This window comes from Dipodomys merriami, unplaced genomic scaffold, assembly GCF_024711535.1.
Source record: "Dipodomys merriami isolate MVZ:Mamm:240054 unplaced genomic scaffold, mDipMer1.0.p SCAF_263, whole genome shotgun sequence".
Lineage (NCBI taxonomy): Eukaryota > Metazoa > Chordata > Mammalia > Rodentia > Heteromyidae > Dipodomys > Dipodomys merriami.
The window spans coordinates 174,967-197,643 of record NW_027204082.1 but is presented as its reverse complement, the minus strand read 5'-3'; the positions used below and the strand labels follow the sequence as shown (position 1 = coordinate 197,643).

General features: G+C 37.3%; 1 protein-coding gene across 1 annotated transcript in view; it reads right to left on the bottom strand.

Annotated features, from left to right (window-relative positions):
• Nucleotides 1–517: 517 nt before the first annotated feature.
• Nucleotides 518–22,677, bottom strand: part of LOC138837131 (secretory carrier-associated membrane protein 1) — an 86,154-nt gene continuing 63,994 nt past the window's right edge. Inside the window, exons 7-9 of the mRNA XM_070035916.1 lie at nucleotides 20,314–20,415; nucleotides 17,216–17,333; nucleotides 518–3,570 (exon numbers count right to left, since the gene is read on the bottom strand). Of these exons, the coding sequence (XP_069892017.1) occupies nucleotides 3,406–3,570; nucleotides 17,216–17,333; nucleotides 20,314–20,415 (385 nt within the window). The 3' untranslated portion in view covers nucleotides 518–3,405. The remainder of the gene's footprint in view (nucleotides 3,571–17,215; nucleotides 17,334–20,313; nucleotides 20,416–22,677) is intronic.

Here is a 22,677-nt window from a genome sequence, read left to right as displayed (position 1 = left end):
GAAAAACAAAAGTAATAAGTATTAAAATACTGTCCTTATTTTAATTTAATATGTATTTTCTCAAATTATGACTGACCATGAACACAATTTTAGATTATACTTTTACATCTTCAAAGCTATCCAAGTTTAAAAAAACCTATTACAGAAATAGTACTTTCAACAGCAACAGGAAACCAAGGTTAGGAAACAGAAGACAGGTAATATTAAATTAATACAATGCTGGTACAGAGGCACCCATTTTATTCAAGAAAAAGTCTAGACCATGAACCTGACCATCTTCTACATAGTCTGTGTATTTTGCCCTGAAGGTGGTGAAGCTATTTAATACGGGTGAAGCCCGTGTTCAATTCCTACAGCAGTCTAACTCAATACTCATCTTGTGTTAAGAGTTTTCATTATTTATTCTATTGAGCACATAACAAAATTATAGATTTTTAAAGATAAAATGTGAATTTTCTCTACATTTACAGCATAATGGCTTTCTAAATTACTAATATTTAAATTATGCAAACAAAAATCCAGTAAACAGCATTTTATTTTATGACACTCTGCATTAATACAATAAATATACAAAACTTCCAAACCACCAAGGACATGCAACATTAGAGGACAGATGGAGGGCATTTATACAGAACTGTGAGTCACCATGGTGGCAGCGCAGTATTAATCACCAACAAAATATACAAACAGCCTAGATAAATAATCCACGTCACTAATTACAAATCACTCAGCAATGCCTTTCTAATGTTCAAACCCTCGCTTGAAATAAAATAGCCATGACTTAACATTGCCACCTGAAAGGCGACACAGGTGCCGCCTCTATGAAGGTCATTTCATGACTGTGATAGTGGCTCATTTTACTATTAAATATAAAACAAATGCCAAGCCGGGCGCTGGTGGCTCACGCCTGTAATCCTAGCTAGTCAGGAGGCTGAGATCTGAGGATCGCGGTTCAAAGCCAGCCCGGGCAGGAAAGACCGTGAGACTCCTATCTCCAATAAACCACCAGAAAACCGGAAGTGGCGCTGTAGCTCAAGTGGTAGAGCACTAGCCTTGAGCTGAAGAGCTGAGGGACAATGCCCAGGCCCAGAGTTCAAGCCCCACGACCGACAAAAAAAAAAAAACAAAAAACAAAAGCCAATATTTTGATGAGTTCATTATTGTTCAGAGAGTAGTGAATATAAGAATTTAAAGCTGTTTTTATACCTGACCAAGCTATAGGCATTGCCACCATTTTAATAATCTTTTATATTTTCAAAACCTCCAATTTTCTCTTTATAAATTTGTATCAACCCAAATAACTGGATTTTAATCAAATAACTGGCTTTAGGAAAAAAAAATCAGTTCAATTATTCTTCACCACTGCCTTTGAGAATTTCTACATAATAGAGCAACATTTCAATTCTGAAGGAAAGTTATTAATATTTTCCAAAAGTTGCTGATATACATTTTATTTGTAGTTTAAAGAAAAGCAAAAATACACTTGAAATATAAATGAATGCAGAGTGTAAGTGCTCTTCACCTGCTCTAAGGTAAATGTCTGACATGTGTTTAAAGTCCATACTCAATAAAGCATATGAATGAAACAGATTTTCACTAGGACTTTAGAACTGGGGAGCTGGTTGAGAAAGCAGATGGAGAATCTCATCAATCAGAGTATTTCTAAAAACCACTTTCAAGTCTACTCTGAGTCCTATTTTCTTCAGAAGAAAAGAAAAATATCTTACAACTACATTATTCAACAAAGTCTCCCCCAAAACTCAAATGTAAACAGAATCTGGAAGGAGCTGCATCACCTAGTGAAGTCTCAGAAATAACAAAATGGATGCCATCCCAGTATGAGACTTACTTTTGAGAAGAATAAACAAATTTAATCACTTATGCTATTTGATTGTTTTAAGAAAGGACTCTCAGTCTCAAATACAATCTAATAGACCATCCTCTCTTAAATCAAGTTGAATAAATCACTGCCTGTTGTTCTGCAATCTAAAACTTCCTAAAGAAATTTAAAAAACATAATAGTGTTTTGAGTCATTTAATCAGTATTAAAAATTATTCAAAACTTGAACATAAGAATTAAACAGAATTAAAGTCTGTGCTGCATATAACAATTTCAATGTGATCACGTTCATAATTAATGCATTTAGTTATATTTGTAATTTCTTGCTTGGTGCAATGTTTTGTGTTTTCTATTGCTAAAAATTTTTAATGTATTCAGTCTGTCTCAAAAAGTGAAAGACTTCGGTGCATTAAAGATTCAAGTATATTAGAAATGCTAGGGTATTTTATTTTTAATGCAACTTAAAGTGAAAGGGTAAAAGAAAAATCCCTTAAATACTGTATGTTCTTTTTGGACAATGGTTAGGCTAGCCTTTAATACCTCTGTCAAAAATTACACACATGCATACATATACACAATACACACACACACACACACACACACACACACACACACATACACACACACGCACGCACGCACACACACCCCAAAATAAGCTGCCAAACACAATCTCAGTTCAAATAAAGCATAATCACAAGACTATATTAAAGTTTCCATACAGTAAATTTTACTATATGAATACTGAAAATTAAGATATAATAAAATTAAAGGAGCTATTATTACTACATTCTGTTACAATGATTAACTACCGTCTCTTTTGGATAATGCACTGCATATTATATTAAAGTCTTTATACCCCAATAAATTTTTATTTAAAAGAAACTATTATAGAAAATCATTTCTATGATTCCATAAACAAATCCTGATTTCTATCACTATAAGCAGTACAGGACCCAAAAATACTAATTCTTTCATTTAAGAAACTTGGTGTCCATGCAAGATCAGAGATTGTTATCAAAATGTCAACTACTCAAAAAAAAAAGTTAAAATATACATTATCTACTATGAAGCACACAGGCTCTTCATTGGTAACTGAACCGATAAAAAGCAAGCCAATTTAAAAATTCATTAAGTCTCTGCTGGCCTATTTCTTTTAAGATAAATAAGGAAAAAAGAATGAGTATAGTTTTGCTGTTCCAATGTGTAATCTTTATCTCTACAGATTCTTGAAAGAACTATAGCGGTATTAAGTGCTTTTTCAATCATAAGTCACATATTAGTTTCAGTGTGTCACCACTGAAGTGATCTTCTGAGCATCATCCCCCAAGAATATGGAGAATATTTAGCATGTAATATTTTGTCTGCACAGGGCACTGAAATATTAATAAACTATTAGGTAAAAGTAATAAGACAAGGAAATTTTTCTGGTTTTAGCCCATGCACATGTGAACAGGAAATACCCATGCTGTGTGAACCGTGTGTTTCCAACATAAAAATATTTGTAGAATACAGTAACTGGAGAAAAAGGTACAGTCAAAAGGTAACAGTGTGTACTGGGAGGGTCTCTAAATCTGGTTACCCTTGAAAGCACTTTGGGCGGCACTGGTTGCTGCAGTTGAAGCCGCATTTGCAGCTGCTGTCTGGACAGTCTTGTTGGACATCACGCCTGTTGCAAACTCTTGTTGAGCCTTCTCAAAACTAGCACCTGTTGTGCGATACAGTCCATGAACCTATGGAATAAAGTGGGAGAGAGTTAAATGGTAACCATTCATTTCCAGCAATCTTAAGTTAACCTCACCATGACTCAGATATAAAAGAGCTAGAGTCCAATCATAAATTCCTAAGATCAAGAGCATTAGCCACCACATTATGCATATATTCTATTTCATATTTCCTTAGTATGGGTTTTTCATTTTCTTTTTTTTTATTGATTCGGATTTTGTCTCTTTTTTTTTTTTTTTTTTTTTTTGTCGGTCGTGGGGCTTGAACTCTGGGCCTGGGCGCTGTCCCTCAGCTCTTCAGCTCAAGGCGAGCGCTCTACCACTTGAGCTACAGCGCCACTTCCGGGTTTTTCATTTTCATCCCCAAGCAGAAGAAATTATTATGTCAAGTCAAACCAAAAATAATTCAAAGGACAACTTCTTAACCAACTGCAAAAGCTATTTTTCCTGATTCCATTAGTTAATATATTGCAACATTGAAAGAGAATGTTTCAAATATAAAGAGATAATCTGACTTTCCTACCTCAGACAATTCAAAGAAAAAGATTTCTATGTTGGCTACATACATACCACTACCATATAATATTCTAATGTTATCATTTTAAACTTTAACCAGGCACTATTTATATCCTTAAACATACTAGTTAACTTCCTGTGTATGGCTAAGTCTTAAAGGAGTGTTGAAGTGATGTGGACATCTGTTTGTCCAATACTGACTCACCACTCAAGTCTTGAGGTTTATTTTCCTGAGTAGGGTTCAAAATTTTCTCTCACCATATGTTTTTAGCAGCATAATCAAACTACAAAGTCCACCAATACATAAGATTATTCAACACAAATGTGAAAAAGGAAATATAAAGTAAATTAGAATAGAAAGTTATTACACGTTCATATACCCTGAGATGGAAGCAGAATAAGGGAGCCAGTGTGAATGGACCTAAGTTAGAAATCTCACTACAATGCAACCAAACAGGTTGTGAGGAAGAGTCAACTATAGCCAAGTCAGTCCTTTCTCTAAATGTCTCCTCTCAAAGCTAGATAGGAACTGGTAACTATGGAATGAATTCAGAGTGAGAAGGAGTAGAATAGGTCAAACACTCTGAGGGCTAGCTTGAAAAACAGGAAGTAGTTTCAAGAAGATAAGGAGTAAAAAGAATAGGTTGGTTCAAGGGGAGTCTATCACAAAAGCCAGGGGAATACTTGGTTTGGAGCTCAGAAGAGTAATGGGCTAAAAACATGGGCAAGGAAACTACTGAATTATGCTATGGACCAAATTGTGTTTCTTCTCCAAATTTTTATGTCCAAATCCTATTCTGTCATGTGATAGTATTGAGAGATGAAATAAAAAAAAGATTAGGAATAAAAAAAATAACACTGACAAATACTGGTAAACTCTAAGATTCTTTCCCCTTGTACTTTAGCACTCTCATAGGTAATTTTTATTTCCTTCTAAACCACATTTTCAATTGAAAATTAAAGGTCCCAAATACTTATAAATTACTGCATCCTAGAAAATGAGGTAGATAACAGATCTCTAACAATCTTTACCTACTACACATAATCTCAATGCTATACATCTACAAGTTCTTGTCTGTTGCTTCTCCATCCCACAATTGTGGGCATGAGGATGTAAGAAATGAGTATTGGTTCTAATTTGCTTTGCTACTATTTCCATTCTAAGATGTATGTTAAATTGAATAACTGGTGTTATATTTTCATGAGTCTTATTGTTTAATTACTTAAAATGTAACCCGTGGTGCCTCAACCAGAGGTAAAATGAGCAGCACACAGTTCTCAATAGTGTGTATCTATACAGAACCAGAGAGCCACCTAGAGGGGAAAAGACCACATGTGTATTCACTATAGTATATTAAACCCATTATGTATCCATGTGGAAAGGGTGATGTATTTCAAGGACCCATGAATGACCATGTGCTCTCCTTCATATGTTCACTTTTTTGGGGTACAATAGTCCTAGGGCTTGAAGCCAGTGCCTTGGTGCTTGCTGTCCCTGAGTTTTTTTTGTTCAAGGTTAGTGCTCTTCCACTTGAACCACAGCTCCACTTTCAACATTTTACTGTTTAATTAGAGATAAGAATCTCATGGACTTTCCTGCCAAGGCTGGCTTCAAACCATAATCCTCAGATCTCAGCCTCCTGAGATTATAGGAGCCACCAGCTGCCTTTCAGAATGACAACAAAATCTCAATATTGTATTCATCTCCACACCACAGAGCACAACAGAAATAGCCTGATAACCACCAATTCTAAAGCCAAAATAGCACACACAGGGATCACTCTTGAGGGGACTAACTGTCCATGAAGATCCTGACCCCTAGTGGTTATCCAATATGGTTACATACCCAACAAAAATTGTTGGTTATTAAATTTTGATAATTTGCTAGTAACTTTTGGGCATGGGCATGTGTGCACTAGAAAAGAAAAACTGACTTGTTTTTCCCCATCTCCTCCACAAGTTATACTGACATCAAATATAGTGAAAGCAGGGGTTATACTGTGGGGGAGGGACATACAAAGCAACGAAGAAATAATCTTATAAATGCGATACAGGTGGACCTGTTGCAACAATGAGAAGTACAAGTTGTCATGTCAAAAACGAGCTTTACAACGTTGGTGCGGGGGGGGGGGGGAGGGGAGTGGATTGGGGGGGGAGGCTGGGAAGGGATGTGAAGGGTAAACAAAGGAGGAGGCTGCAATGCTTGATAAGAAATGTACACATTATCCTGCCCATGTAATTGTAACCCCTCTGTACAGTATGTTCACAAAAAAAATAAAATAAAATAAAATGAAAAAAAAGAAATGTATTCATTACCTTGCTCATGTAATTGTAATCCCTCTGTACCATATTTTCACAATAAAAAAACTTATTAATAAAAATATTTTCCTTTGTAAAAAATAAAGCTTTTTTTTAGGAAAAAAAAAAGAAAAGAAAAGAAAAACTGAGCTGGGCGCCAGTGGCTCAAGCCTGTAATTACGGCTGAGATCTGAGGATCGAGGTTCAAAGCCAGCGCGGCAGGAAAGGCCATGAGACTCTTATCTCCAATTAACCACCAGAAAACCAGAAGTGGCACTGTAGCTCAAGTGGTAAAGTGCTAGCCTTGAGCTGAAATGCTGAGGGACAGCGCCCAGGCCCAGAATTCAAGCCCCACAACTGACAAAAAAAAGAAAAAAAGAAAGAAAAACAGAAAAACTGGCTTGTCTTCCATGGATCTATTTCTATAATAATATGAGTAATACCTATCATCAAAAAGGCTGATTCAAATTATATTTTAGTTAACATTATCTGTATTAACTGTACTTCATAAAAATCATACAGAAAATTATCTAAACTCATTCCACATGTAAAGAATATGACATATAGAGCAGTTTAGAGACTTCTATAGCACCAACAGACAGTGGACATATATAGAAAGAGTAACTGGGGGAGGTGGGGGTACGCAGAGGAAGATGGTGGAGGAGAAGCTGGAGGCCAAACAAGCTCTCACACAGAAAGCAGTTTTAGTGTTCCAGTGAACAGTCCTAGGCTAGAGAATCACACCAGGTGTGCCCTCACAGTACAGAGAGTTTGGCCAGAGAGGGAAAATCCAGGAAGCTTGGTCATGGAGACAGATCTGAGCACTTGCTGATGTCTGCCCCGGCAGTGGCCACAGCCACCATATCAACAGAGAGAGACCGACAAAGGTGACAGACTCAGTGTGCTAGCGGATTCTACTCACCACCAGCAAGAACTGACAAGGAGCAGAAATCTTCATCCTGAGAAATATTCATCCTGCTGATCACAGATCAGGGACGGCCCAGGAACCAAGAGGCTTGCGTGAGTACCCTCAAGACAGCCTCACCCATTCTCATGGGGCAGCTGTGGGAAGGTAGCCCCTCCCCCACCACAGGAGAAGATCTCTATCTTTGATTCTGACAAAGGCCAGGCTGGAGCACCTAGTGCCAACTCAGCCTTGGAAGAAAACAATAGGAGCCACTGCACAGGTCACAGAAACCTGACCTGACCTGCGGGGCTCAGCTCCACCTACAGGAAAGTCATCCTTCTCAGGTAGAGAAAACTCTGCCACCAGAGGAGTGACTTGCTTCATTGGGTAAACAGAGCCAGAGGCTGCCCTTCCCTACTGCAGCCTAGTCAGATTGATGGGTAAAAGTCAAACAACTGAAACTCAGTAAACGTAAATCCTAAGAATGGCTCCAGGCTGGGCTCCGTGAGTGTCTCAGGAGCTAGCCCCTCAGGGAAAAGCTACTGATAGGCCTCAATTCTACCCAGAACCTAGCCTCATCACAGCAACTCCAAACTAGAGGATAAAGATTTCTGCTCTTTTGTGATACTCAAAGCAGATCTTTCTCCCACTGAACTAGCCTGGGAGGAGTATCACAAAGTCCTGGGAAGGTAGAGCTTCTTTCTGACTGCTCAAACAAACTGACCTAAGAAACCAATCAAGCCACAGGAAAACCAAACACCACAAGCAGACCAGAGACTCCACCAAAAGATTGGTTACAGACACAGGAGAGATACAAGATCTCCCCCCCGCCCAAAAAAAAATCAAAGAACTCTTTTTTTCTACCTAATTTGTTTAAATTTAAAAAAAATGTTTTCTATTTTTTTTCATAATTCTTTTTTTTGGGGGGGGTCCAGTCGTGGGGCCTGAACTGTGGGCTTGGGCACTGTCCCTCAGCTCTTCAGTTCAAGGCTAGCGCTCTACCACTTGAGCCACAGCACCACTTCTGCCTTTTTTTCTTTTTGCTTATGTGGTGCTGAGGAATCAAACCCAGGGCCTCATGCATGCAAGGCGAGTGCTCTACCACTGGGCCACCTTCCCAGCCCTTCTTTCATAATTCTAATTTTAGGGGTGTGTGTGTGTGTATGTGTTTCCCATTTTCTTTTTTGTGTGACTTAATTGCTGTTCTGCTCATCCCCAGATACCCATTGTCGATTATTAGATCTTATCCCTCATTGTGTACATACTTAAGAAGTTTATTACTCAACTCACAACCTCTTAGGCTTAACTTCTTTAATAGTAGTATTATTTCTTTATACCTCTATTATTTTTTTTTTTGGTCCGATCGTGGTGCTTGAACTCTGGGCCTGGGCACTGTCCCTCAGCTCTTCAGCTCAAGGCTAGCACTCTACCACTTGAGCCATAGCGCCACTTCAGGCTTTTTTCTTTTTTTGCTTATGTGGTGCTGAGGAATCGAACCTAGGGCCTCATGCATGCAAGGCAAGCGCTCTACCACTGAGCCACCTTCCCAGCTACCTCTATAATTTTTAAGTATTCCATTTTTAAAAATTTTTTGTTTTGTATATTGCCTTTTTATCTCTCTCCTCTTATCCTATCCTTTTCTTCTCTCAATATCATTTCTTTATACTTACATAATTTTTAAGTTCCATTTTTTAATTTAAATTTTTGTTTTTTTAATTTTTTTCTTGTTTCTTAATGGCTCTCCCTTCATTCTGTCCTATCCATTTCCTCTCTGAGATTAGGACTTGGTTAAATTCACTCTTCCTTTTACAAAAACTCTCCACATCCCTCTAATCCTATTTTTCCCCACAATTTTCCCTAAACCTATTAATTTCTGGTCTGCTGAATCCCTCTTTGATATTCTTAGCCCATTAATCCATAGATGTTTGAGGTCCAATAGATTGTACCTGTTGAACTAGATTGTATCTGCACCCATTTTGACTGTGCAACTACAGGACTCTGGTTGATGCTTGCCTAAAATAGTGTTCTAGCACAAAATTGGTGTTACTTTCATACCAAATGGACAAAACAAGCTGGAGAAACACAAGAAAAATGGAAGTCTGGGTATCTCAACTCCCACTCATGATAATCAGGTGACAGAACAGTTCATGAATAATCCAGATGAGAGTTCCCAAAAAGCTCTACAAATACTACTGGTAAATATGGTGAATGAAAAGACTGAAAACCTGCAAAGGACTCAGTGTGAGCGTGAAAGGGAGCAAGAGGAGGCAAACCAAAGATTAATACAGGAATCTTGTGAGAGTGAGGAAGCTACTCAAAGATTAATACAGAAATTGTATGAGCAGGTGAGAACAGTCAAAGAGAAATAAAGGAATTGCATGAGTAGGCTGAGAACAGTCAAAGAGAAAGACAGGAATTGCTTGATCAGGCTGAGAACAGTCAAAGAGATTGTGTGAGCATTAGGAAGCTAATCAAAGACTAATACAGGAATTGTGTGAGCAGGAAGAGAATAAACAAAGATCAATAGAGGCATTCATGGAATCCATAAACAGAGAGCTGAAGGAATCCAGGGAGACCACAAAGGGAATGCTGAATGGAGCCCATCAGAAGGAAAGGGAGTCCAAGGAAACCATAACTAATCAACTAAGTGATTTGAGAATAAACACTGAACACCAAATTAAGGAAGTAAAGAAGTTCATACGAGATCTAAAAGCTCCAACAAAGAATTTAAAGCCAGGGCTGGGAAGATGGCTCAGTGGTAGAGCGCTTGCCTTGCATGCCTCTGAGGCCCTGGGTTCTATTCCTCAGCACCACATAAGCAAAAAGAAAAAAGCCGGAAGTGGCCCTGTGGCTCAAGTGGTAGAGCACTAGCCTTGAGCTGAAGAGCTGAGGGACAGCTCCCAGGCCCAGAGTTCAGGCCCCACGACTGGACTCCCCCCTCCCCCCCAAAAAAAGAAGAACTTAAAACCATCAAAGCTGACCAACTAGAAGGAAAGGAGTAGAAAGTCTTGACAGTATGTTAGACCATGCAGAAGATCGAATCTCTGGGATTGAAGACAGCCTAGGTATTATAGAGAAAGAACACATAACTATCCAAGACAAATCCAAGAAATATGATAGATCTATTCAACATCTCGAAGGCACCATCAGAAGGCCTAATCTGAGGATAATGGGTGTAGAGGAGCACCTAGAGACAGATGTTAATGGTCCAGAAAATTTATTTAACAGGATCCTTGCATAGAACTTCCCAAACATGTAAAAAAATAGGCCTATTCAGATTCAAGAAGCTTTTAGAACCCCAAATAGACCAGACCAGAACAGGACATCTCACCTTCACATTATAATCTGCACAGGATCCATTCAGACCAAGGAAAGGATCCTTAAAGCTGTCAAGGAGAAAAGATCAATCATCTATAAAGAGAAACCAATTAGAATAACCTCAGATTTCTCAGCAGAGACAATTAAAGCAAGAAGAGCCTGGAATGATATATGCCACGCCCTAAAGACAAACAATTATCAACCAAAAATACTGTACCCAGCTAAACTCTCCTTCATAACTGAAGGTCAAATAAAAACCTTTCATAGCAAAGAAAACAATATATCTCCACCAAACCAGCCCTACAAAAGATATTTAGAGATGTCCTACACATAGAAAACCAACAAGACCACAATAAAGGCCAAGAAACTGCACCCAAACTGAGAATCAAAGAACCAAAGGAAGAACCCAAGAAGGTAGATAACATGGCAAGAACTACTAAACACCTCCTAGTCCTAACTCTCAACAGTAATGGATTTAACTCTCCATTTAAGTGACACAGACTGTCTACTTGGATTAGAAAGCAAGATCCTTCTATGTGCTGCCTTGCCCATAAGAACAAACATATTTTGAAAGTGAAAGGCTGGAATAAAATCTACCAAGCAAATGGCCCCCATAAACAGGTGGGAGTTGCAATCCTAATAACAGATAAAATAGACTTCAAATTAAAATTAGCAAGAAGAGATAAAGAAGGTCATTACATACTAATTAAGGGATCTCTCCTTCAGGGGGATATTACAATTCTGAATATCTATTCACCAAGGAACAGAGAATCCAAATTTATCCAAGAAACATTACTCTTCCTCAAATCTCACATAGATCCAAAGACATTAATTGTTGGGGACTTTAACATAATGTTATCTCCACTATTTAGACCAACTCAGCAAAAACTCAACAGAGAAACCACAGATCTAAACAACTGCATAGATCAACTAGATTTAACTGACACGTACTGAATATTTCCCCCAGCAGCATCAGAATGGTTTTTCTCAAACATTTTCCAAAATAGACCATTTTAGGTCACAAAGCAAACTTGCCTAAATTCAGAAACATTGAATGCCCTGCATTCTCTCAGACAACAAGAGAATAAAATTAGAACTCAACACCAAAAGCCACCAAAGTAAGTCCTGTACTACATGGAGGCTGAACAATACACTGTTGAATCACCAGTGGGTCATGAAAGAGATTAGAAAGGAAATTAAAATATTCATGATATTCAACAAAAATGAACACACAAATTACCAGCTCCTCTGGAACACAGCAGTACTGAGAGGCAAGTTTATAGCTCTGAGTTTCTACATCAACACATTGGAGAGATTTGAAACCAACAATTTAATGAAGCACCTTATGCTCCTTGAAAAAGAGCAACAAGCTAAACCTAACCCAATAGACGGAAAGAAATAATTAAAATTAAATCAGAATTAAATGAATTAGAGTCCAAAAAAAAACACAAAAGAATCAACAAAACAAAGACTTGGTTCTTAAAAAAAATTATCAAAATTGACAGACCCTTAGCAAATCTTCTCAGAAAAAGAAGAGAACATACCCAAATAAACAAACTCAGAGATGAGAAAGGAAACATCACCACAAAAACAACCAAGATTCAGAACATTATAAGGGAATATTTCTCAAACCTTTATGATAATAAGTTTGAGAACTTAGAAAGTGGAAAAACCTCCCACGCTCCTGGATTGGAAGGGTCAACATCATGAAAATGGCAATACTTCCCAAGGCTATCTACAAATTCGATGTGATACCTAATCAATATTCCAATCTCATTCTTCAAGGAAATAGAAGAAGCAATCCAGAAATTCATATGAAACAATAAAAGACCCCAAATAGCAAAAACAATCCTTAACAGAAAGAACAGTGCTGGAGGAATATCAATACCAAATTTCAAACTCTACAACAAAGCCATAGTAATCAAAACAGCTTGGTACTGGCACAAGAACAGACCTTAGGACCAATGGAATAGAATTGAAAACCCAGAAATGAACCCACAGACCTATAGCTACCTAATCTTCGATAAGGGAGCTAAAAAAAATAGAATGGAAGAAAGACAGCCTCTTCAGTAAATGGTGCTAGCAAAATTAGTTAATCACCTGTTGAAAACTAAAGCTAGATCCTTATATATCACCCTGCACCAGAATCAACACCAAATGGATCAAAGACCTCGGAGTCAAAGCAGACACCCTGAAAACATTACAGAAAGGTATAGGAGAAACCCTAGTTCTCCTTGGCACAGGCCAAAATTTTCTTAATAGAGACCCAGAAACAACAAATCAAAGAAAAGTTGGACAAATGGGATTGCATGAAGCTGCAGAGCTTCTGCATGGCAAAGGACATAGCTAGCAAGATCAATAGAAAGCCCACAGATTGGGAGAAGATCTTCACTAGCCATACAATGGATCAGGTGTCATATCTAAAATATACTTGGAACTCAAAAAATTAAAACCCCCAACAACAAATCCTCAAAGAAACAACTGCCCGATAAATAAGTAGGCTAAAGACTTAAAGGAAACTTCTCTCAAGAGGAAATAAGAATGGCCAATAGACACATGAATAAATGCTCAACCTCTCTAGCCATAAAAGAAATGCAAATCAAAACAACATTGAGATTCCACCTCACCCCAGTTAGAATGGCTATAATCAAGAAATTTAATAACAACAGATGCTGGAGGGGATGTGGACAGAAGGGAACCTTACTACATTGTTAGTGGGAGTGTAAACTTGTTCAACCACTTTGGAAAGCAGTATGGAGGTACCTCAAAAGACCACACATAGAGCTCCCCTATGACCCAGCAATCCTACTTTTGGGCATTTACCCAATGATCACAAATAAGACCATACTAAAGCTACCAGCACAACTATGTTTATTGCAGTATTATTTACCATAGCTAAGATATGGAACCAACCCAGATGCCCCTCAGTAGATGAATGGATCAAGAAAATGTGGTATATAGATATACAATGGAATTCTATGCCTCCATCAGAAAGAATGACATTGCCCCATTTCTTAGGAAATGGAAAGACTTGAAAAAAAATTATATTAAGTAAGCCAGGCCCAAAGAAACACAGGTTTTATGGTTTCCCTGATTTGTAATAACTAGTATATGTCTGGGACAAGCAGAAAAGATCAAAAGCTATGTACATATGACCAGATAAGATGATGTTAATCAAAATGAACCCCACGATAGGGACACAAGTGGTTTTTTTCTTTCTTGCTATTGTTTCTAATGTATTTATAAGGTACCATGTGACTTTTTGTTGCTTTGTATGTCCCTCCCCCACGGTATAACCCATGTTCACTATATTTGATGATAATTTGGGGAGGGGAAGGGAAAAAACAAAATGTTTAAATAGGGATACAGGTTGACCCATTGTAACAATGAGATGCAAGACACTGTTGAACAACGAACTTTACAATTTAGGCCAGGGGTGTGGGGGGGGAGTATAGTTGTGGAAGTGGGAGGGAAGGGATGGTAGAGGAAAAACAAAGGAGGAGGCAACAATGCTTGATAAGAAATGTACTCATTACCTTGCTCATGTAACTGTAACCCCTCTGTACAGTATTTGCACAATAAAAAACTTAGTATAAAAAAAGAGTAACTGGTAAACTTCTTTAGCTATGGATTTAAAAAATCTAACCAAATACCAAAGTATACTGCATAATTCCCCTTTACTACTTTCATCTTCTTTGAGAAACACTATTCTTTTGAATGCCTAGAATATAAACACAATCATGGCTCTACAACTTTTCCATTCTTCGAGTGTATCTTAAAGAATTGTATACTTGGGCTAGGCGCCGGTGGCTCACACCTGTGATCCTAGCTACTCAGGAGGCTGAGATCTGAGGTTCATAATTCAAAGCCAGCCGGGACAGGAATGTCTGTGACTCTTATCTCCAATTAACCATCAGAAAACTGGAAGTGGCACTGTGGCTCAAGTGGTAGAGAGCTTGCCTTGAGCTGAAGAGCTCAGGAACAATGCCCAGGCCCAGAATTCAAGCCCGACAGCCAACAACAACAACAACTACAACAAAAGAATTACATACTTGGAAGATGGAAGGGGGGAAAGAATTTCAGAGTTTGGCATATTACACATAATTGTCCATTGCAAATAGCTGCAGAATTAATGCCTCCGTTACCTGACTCTGACTCTCATTGGTGTCTCACTGACGTCCCTATAACCACTGTCATGAAAATTCCCTCTACCCTCTCCCAGCAGCAGACTGCCCTTGGTCATCTTCTCATGTCATGATGCCATGCAACCTGGCTAGGCTCCATTCACCTCAGGAAGCTGATATTTCCCAGTCTGGAAATTCAGCCTGAAAAATCTTTCCTTACTCCTATCTTGTATATCCAAAAGCCTACCAAGCATTAATAGATTAATGTCTCACTAGTATTTTAAATTCTCACATAAAAGTTTGAAACCACCTTGATATCCAAACCCGCTCTTTTTGCCCTCTTCCTGAATAACCCATCATCAAAACTCTTAAGTGTTATCCCTGTTACCCTGTACTTCAATAAATTCAAAATAGTTCAAAGACCTCAATGAAGACTTGAAACCTTAAAACTACTACAGGAAAAAGAGAAACATAACTTATTGGAATAGGCAGAAACTTCCTGAGTAGAATTCCAAGAACTCAGCAAATAGAAATAATTGACAAATGGGATCGCATCAAACTAAAATTTCTGCACAGTGAAAGACATAGTTCCTAAGCTAAAAAGACAGCCTGCAGAATAGAAGATCTCTGCCAGCTCTACATCTGACAAAGCCCTAATATCCAAAATATACAGAGTTCAAGAAAATAAACCTTCAAATAATCAATAATACAATTAATAAATGGGCAAAGAAACTAAATAGAGACTTCTCAGAGATGTAAACATGACCAAAAAACTGATGAGGAAATGTTCAACATCTCTGGCCATCAAGGAAATGCAAATCAAAATTACACCGAGATTCCATCTTATCCAAGTAGGACTGGCCATCAACAAGGATACAAACAATAGATGTTGGCAGGGATGTGGAGAAAGAGGAACCCTATTACACTGTTAGTGGAAATATAAACTAATGCAACTACTTTGGAACTACTAAAACACAGAACTACTCTATGAGCCAGGAACACAATTTTTGGGCATTTATCCAAAAGATTCCAAGTCAAGAAATGGTTAGGGAAACAGCCCAGAAGCCCTACAATAAACAAACAGATCAAGAAAATGTGCCAGATATAAAAAATTATGGATATTATATATTATATAAAAATATAGATATATATAACTATATAGATATAGATAAATATAACTATATATAATATATTACCTAAATATATATTAAGTAAATATATTTTTTACTTATCCACAGGAAGAATTTGTTATTTACAGGGAAAAATGCATAGACTTAAAAAAAAACTGTATTAAATAAGTCAAGCTCAGAGACGTAAAGGGTACATTTTTCCCTCTCATATGTGGAAGTTAGAACTAAATTATAACCGTAAGTAAAAACATATGCAGGCTACATGAAGAATGCAGGGGGGAGATATTTTACACTGTTATCTCTTTTTTTTTTTTTTGGTCGGTCGTGGGACTTGAACTCTGGGCCTGGGCGCTGTCCCTCAGCTCTTCAGCTCAAGGCGAGAGCTCTACCACTTGAGCTACAGTGCCACTTCCGGTTTTCTGGTGGTTTATTGGAGATAGGAGTCTCACGGTCTCTCCTCCTGCCCGGGCTGGCTTTGAACCGCGATCCTCAGATCTCAGCCTCCTGAGTAGCTAGGATTACAGGCGTGAGCCACCAGCGCCCGGCTACTGTTATCTTTTTTGTATCCTTGGAATTTTGACTCATGTATGTATATTGCATGCATTGAAATCAAATTACACTTACCTTAAAAAAAAAAAAAAAGCAAGTTTTCAGTTAACAGGACTTAAATTGTATGTTGAGTACCCTTATCCAAAATTCTTGGAACTAAAAATGCTACAGAGTTCTGAACACTTGAGCATGGAAACAAAGTATAAACATGAAATTCATTTTTTAATACATGCTCTTTCCACATAGCCTAAGGGGAATTTTATACAATATTCTAATGAATCTTCATCTAACTATAGCCCGTCATGTGAAAGGTGAAATTTTCCTCTATTGATATCATGTCAAGTTAAATTCATGTCTAGATTTTCAGATTTTTTTTGGGGGGGGGGTCCGTTCGTGGGGCATGAACTCTGGGCTTGGGCGCTGTCCCTCAGCTCAGCTCTTCAGCTCAAGGTTAGTGCTCTACCACTTGAGTCACAACGCCACTTCCGGCTTTTTTCTTATGTGGTGCTGAGGAATCGAACCCAGCGCCTCAGGCATGCAAGGCAAGCACTCTACCACTGAGCCACCTTCCCAGCCCTAGATTTTCAGATTTGAGATTCAACCTATCTTTCAATTTTAGGGAAAGCTGAAAATGTGATGTATTTTTAAAACATACCTATGTATAACTTAATCTTAAAAAGTATTCCTCAGACAGCAAACATGTCCAAGAATGACAGAATGGATTGAGGTTACTGAATGAACAAGAAGACAGGAAAATGAGAACTTTACATCAGGTTCACTATGAAAATTTATGTAGATAAAATTTTACTTACTTTTTTAAACATAACTAGTGAGATGACTGCTGATGCTGTGAAAAGTGCAGCTATGATTATCATCATGATTCCAACAGGAATATTTTTGTTGAGACCAGTAAGGGATGAAATCCAACCACTACAAAATGATAAAGGGAAAGTGTAATTTTAGGCAAGTAAGTTAAGCACACTTTACAAAAATGCCTAACTCATACCAGCACTTATGGGGCAAGTCCTATATATGCATTAAACTTAATTCTTACAACCACGCTATAAAGACAGGGATTTGTTCCCCAAGTAACACAGCTAATAAATGGATCAGATTGAATTAGAATTACAGCATTTTCTGAATTATAGAAGAAAGGACTTGCAAAACTCCCATGTTCAATAACATGTTTGTTTTTAGAATACAAAGATACTTTAAAGCCCAACAATACAAAAAATACACGTAGAAAATGGGCATAGAGACATGAGATATTTCAGTAAGACACAAACATGACAGAAAAAGATGGGCAATAGCATCAGTCATTAGGAAAATGCAAATTCAAATCTCAGTGTGATATCAATGCACACACCTAGCCAAATGGCTAAAATAAAAAATAGTGACAATAGTATGCAAAAAGGTGGAGGCTAAATCACATACAACTATTAGAGGGAATACAAAACAGTAGGCCATACTGTTTTGTGTTTCCTTAAGAAAAGGAAACACAAAACAACCAATTATTTTTATCCCATAGAAATGAAACTTAGGTTCACATGAAAACATTCCCAAGAACACTCCTAACAGCTTTATTCATAACAGCTCCAAACAGGAATCCAGATGTTCTTCAACTAGTGAAAAGGTGGGACAGCATTATCATGGAACTGTACTCAAGAGTAGAAATAAACTACAAGTACATGTTACAACCTGGATCAAACTGGAGAATTTGCTGGGTACAAAAGTTAGCAGTGCATGTTATATGATTTATATTATTTTCTTATAAAGACACAATAACGAAAACGACAAACAGGCTAAGGAAGGAGTGGGACAGGAGAATTCCCACTATCCTGTGAGTGTGGCTGCAACATGAGGAATCTTCTGGTAATGGAAATGTTCCCTTATCATGACTACTATCAAAGTCCTAGTTTTCCTATTTTATAGCACTGAAGGAAGCTGGGATCTCAATGCCTGTAATTCTTACAACTATATGTAAATCTATAATTACCTCAAGATAAACTTCAATCAATTAAAATATCTTAATTATACAATGTCTATTTCAAAAGAGATCATCCTATATGTGCCCTCGCTAAGACTCTTCTGAGCTAGAAAATTCATTCCTTCTCATTACAGTGTGTTATTCTATTCTATTAATTGGAAACTGGAGAGTCTCACAGACTTTCCTGCTCAGGCTGGCTTCAAACCATGATCATCACACCTCAGCCTCCTGAGTAGTTTAGCACTCCTGGTTAGTGTTTTGCTTTTTTTAAGGAACTGACAGATTGTTTTCTAGAATGCCATAATGTTTTATATTCCCTCTAATAGCTGTATGTGATTTAGCTTCCATGCTCTTAAGTTCAATTTTGACATTTTCCTCATCTGTTTTAAAAAACAGAAATCAACAATGGTCGATAGGAAATGGGCTTATTACCTTGCTCATGTAACTGTAACCCCTCAGTACAGTATCTTTACAATAAAAATATATATTTTAAAAAGACAGAAATGATTTTCTCAAGGATTTAAAAAAGTGTGCTATTAAAGCAGTTTATGTTTTGAATATTTAAAGCAATACTTGCCATCAAATACCAAAAATGACTTAAATAATAAAAACTACTTTTTCCAAGAAATAGTTTTAATTACCTATATAAATTCTCTGTGAATATATATGCTCATTATATAAAACTACTAAGAGCTGCCAGATAGCCAATCACTACTACAATTTGGAGACAGCACATGAAATTGAAAGTCCTCAGATTCTCTAGTTACATGCTCATTCAACTTCAGTACACGGACACATTGCAAAAAGTTGTAGCATACAAAGACTGGTCTGTAGCTCATTTAAAAAAAGAATGGATGGACTGGACCAGACAGTTGTAGAGATGTGTACAACGCCACTCCCCATTTCTCTATAGGAGTGTTTGCTCCATTATACAACAAGAATCGTAAATCAGCCATGGTGTTTCTGAAGGACCCCAGTGTGTTAGTGTCCCATGTGGTGAGAGTAATTCCCTTTATTTAAAGATGTATAGATGTGTGTGTAGTCATTCCACTTCTCAAAGACAAGTATGTTGTGTGTATGAAAATGTGTGTATACTAAAATAGTATTTAACATATAGTATATACCATTCCCTTCAGATCCTCCAGTGTTTTCTCTCCCACAATCACTGGGACTCCCATCTCTCCAATTACTCTGTAGCCTCCTATGCATCTTCTTTTAAAGTGTATTTTAATAAAAATGTGTATTATTTAAACTAGGTATAATGTACTTCTTTAAAAATGAGAATGTAGGGGCTGGGAAGATGGCTCAGTGGTAGAGCACTTGCCTTGCACGCATGAGGCCCTGGGTTCAATTCCTCAGCACCATATCAGCAGAAAAGGCTGGAAGTGGTGCTGTGGCTCAAGTGGTAAGCACTAGCCTTGAGCTGAATTGCTGAGGGACAGTGCCCAGGCCCAGAGTTCAGGCTCACAACCAACAACAACAAAAAAAAATGAGAATGTAATCTTTAAAAAGAATACATATACATATGTATGCATACACATTTATATGTAGACATATACACACACATACACACATACACACACACACATATAAATCTTAGGACATTTGAAAATTGTATTTTTAATCATTTTTTGCTTTGGCTGGTGTGTGTATGTAGGGGTCTTGTACTATCAGCTCGACTTTCTGTGTATAGCTTGCACTCTGCCACTTGAGCCATATCTCCAGTCCAACATTTGGTTTGTTAACTGGATCTGTAGTTTCCCAGACTGGCTTTGAACTACAGTCATCAGATCTCAGTCTACTAAATAGCTAGGATAATAGAATAAGCCAATGGCACCCAGCTAATACTGTGTTTTAAAAATATGAGTTGACTACATTAAGACAACAATTTATACAAATATTAAGTTAATAGTGTTAACTTACCAATTGCCCCAATTATGAAATCCTGCAGCCTGAAGCACATGTACAGCAAACTGACAGATATAGACGAAGAAGAATACAAAGAATCTGAATGAACTGTCACTCCTTTGGGAAGGGGGGGGAGGAGGAAAGAAGGGAGGGCAAGGGGAAGAGGGAAAGGGAGAAGGAGAGGGAGAGAAAAAAAAACAGGACCAAAGAAAAAAAGGAAAAGGTCAATTTTCTCATTCTTTTACATTCACATGTAGACTAACATTTAAACCTTAAAAAAATTGCAACTATCTGAGGCTGAAAATTAAAACAGAAGTATTTGTGACCTCTAATGTAAATACTCAATATTCTTCAATTGTACATTGTCCTTTCAATTTCCAAATACATCATAATCCACCTTGACAAAAGAGCTTGTCTTTGTATAAATAATATTCTATAATTATAATTGTCATACAATAAACCATAAACATTGCCAAACACAGTATTGACAAAAAACTACAACTAGTTAAGTACAAACCTGGATCTTTACCCAAGGAATACTATGAATAACTTCAAACATTTCCTTCAGACTCTTACTTCTTCTCTTCCCTACTCCACTCACAGCTTTCTGTCATTAAGGTTGGCCTCTTAATAGTTTATACTAATGGAATATTTTCTGATGAGGAAGGAAGGTCTGACTTCCTCCACTCAATACATTTATTCTAAGAGTCAACCATATAGTGGCATTTACAAAAAAAAATCATTCCTTCTCATTATAGTGTGTTATTCTATTAATTGGAAAACTGGAGAGTCTCACAGACTTCCTTCTCAGGCTGGCTTCAAACCATGATCGTCATACCTCAGCCTCCTGAGTAGCTATTCATTCACTTTTTCCCCCAGAATTTAAAATATTTATTATTTTATTTTTTTATTGTGAAAATACTGTACAGAGGGGTTACAATTACATGGGCATATTCATTCACTTTTTAATGATTGTTTCCCAATTTTTAGCACTATAAAGATGCTATGAGCTTGTACACATGAGTTTTTATATATATTTCATACGAACATTTATTTCCTTCTCTCTTAATATCTCCAAGGGGGATGACTAGAACACATGACAGATCTTAATCATTTTAAGAAACTGACAAACTATTTTATTAAGTTGCTTCATTTTATATTCCCACTGGCAGTGTGAGTATTTCAGTGCCTCCATTTTATATTAATACTTGGTATTTTAGTGAATCTTGGTATGGTCACTCTTTTTAATTCTAGCCTACTATTAGAATCCATTTCTAACAAACAACTGTTTAAATATTAGAATAGCTGAATAATTGTGATGGTAAATCTTGTCAGCTAAGGATTGTCAATCTTGTCTGTGGACTAGCCTGAGGAACAGGTAGGAGATTCACAAGGCAAACCTCTACCTGTGAGAGCATTTCCAGAGAGGAATGGATCATGAGTGCTTAAACTTTGTGAACCCCTTTGAAGCTCCACTTCCAGCTTTTCTGTTAGTTAATTGGAGATAAAAATCTCACAGGCATGGGGGGGAGGGGGAAGGCTGGGAAGGGATGTGAAGGGTAAACAAAAGGAGGAGGCTGCAATGCTTGGTAAGAAATGTACGCATTATCCTGCCCATGTAATTGTAACCCCTCTGTACAGTATGTTCACAAATAAAAAAAAAAAGAAATGTACTCATTATCTTGCCCATGTAATTGTAACCCCTCTGTACAGTATGTTCACAATAAAAAATAAAAATAAAAAAAGAAGTTCCCATTAAAAATTATACTTTGAAATGGAAAAAAAAAAATCTCACAGGCATTCCTGCCCCAGCTAGCTTCCAACTGTGATCCTTAGATCTGATAGATAAAAATTTCAAATAGACTATGTCAAGATAGTGGAACTGTGAAGGGAAGCGGTCTTTATCATACCCAGACTCCTCCCTGCTCCCTGTTCAACATGACTCGACCTGCTGTAAACTCCTTCCTATGATGATGGACTGAAACCTCAGAAACTGCGATCAAAATAAGTCTTTCCTCCTCTAATTTAATTGTTCTGTCAAGTATTTTTGCCATAGCAATGTGAAAGCTAACTGTATAGTAGTATCCTTTTTTTTAATTTTAACTTGCATTTTCCTGTTTAGTAACACTGTAAGCATCTTTTCATGTGATCTACAGATCTTATTGGTGAACTGTTTATTAAAATCAATTTCTGAAAAGTTTCCCTTATTTTTGAGTTTTAAGGTTTAAGTATATATGTACACACACACCTTTATGAGATATATGCATGCCAAAGATTTTACCCCAGTTTGTGGCTTATTTTTGCAATATGTGCATATGTATGAAAATATAATTTTAGAGTACATTAGGAGTGATTTTAAGCTTTCATTTTATGAATTCT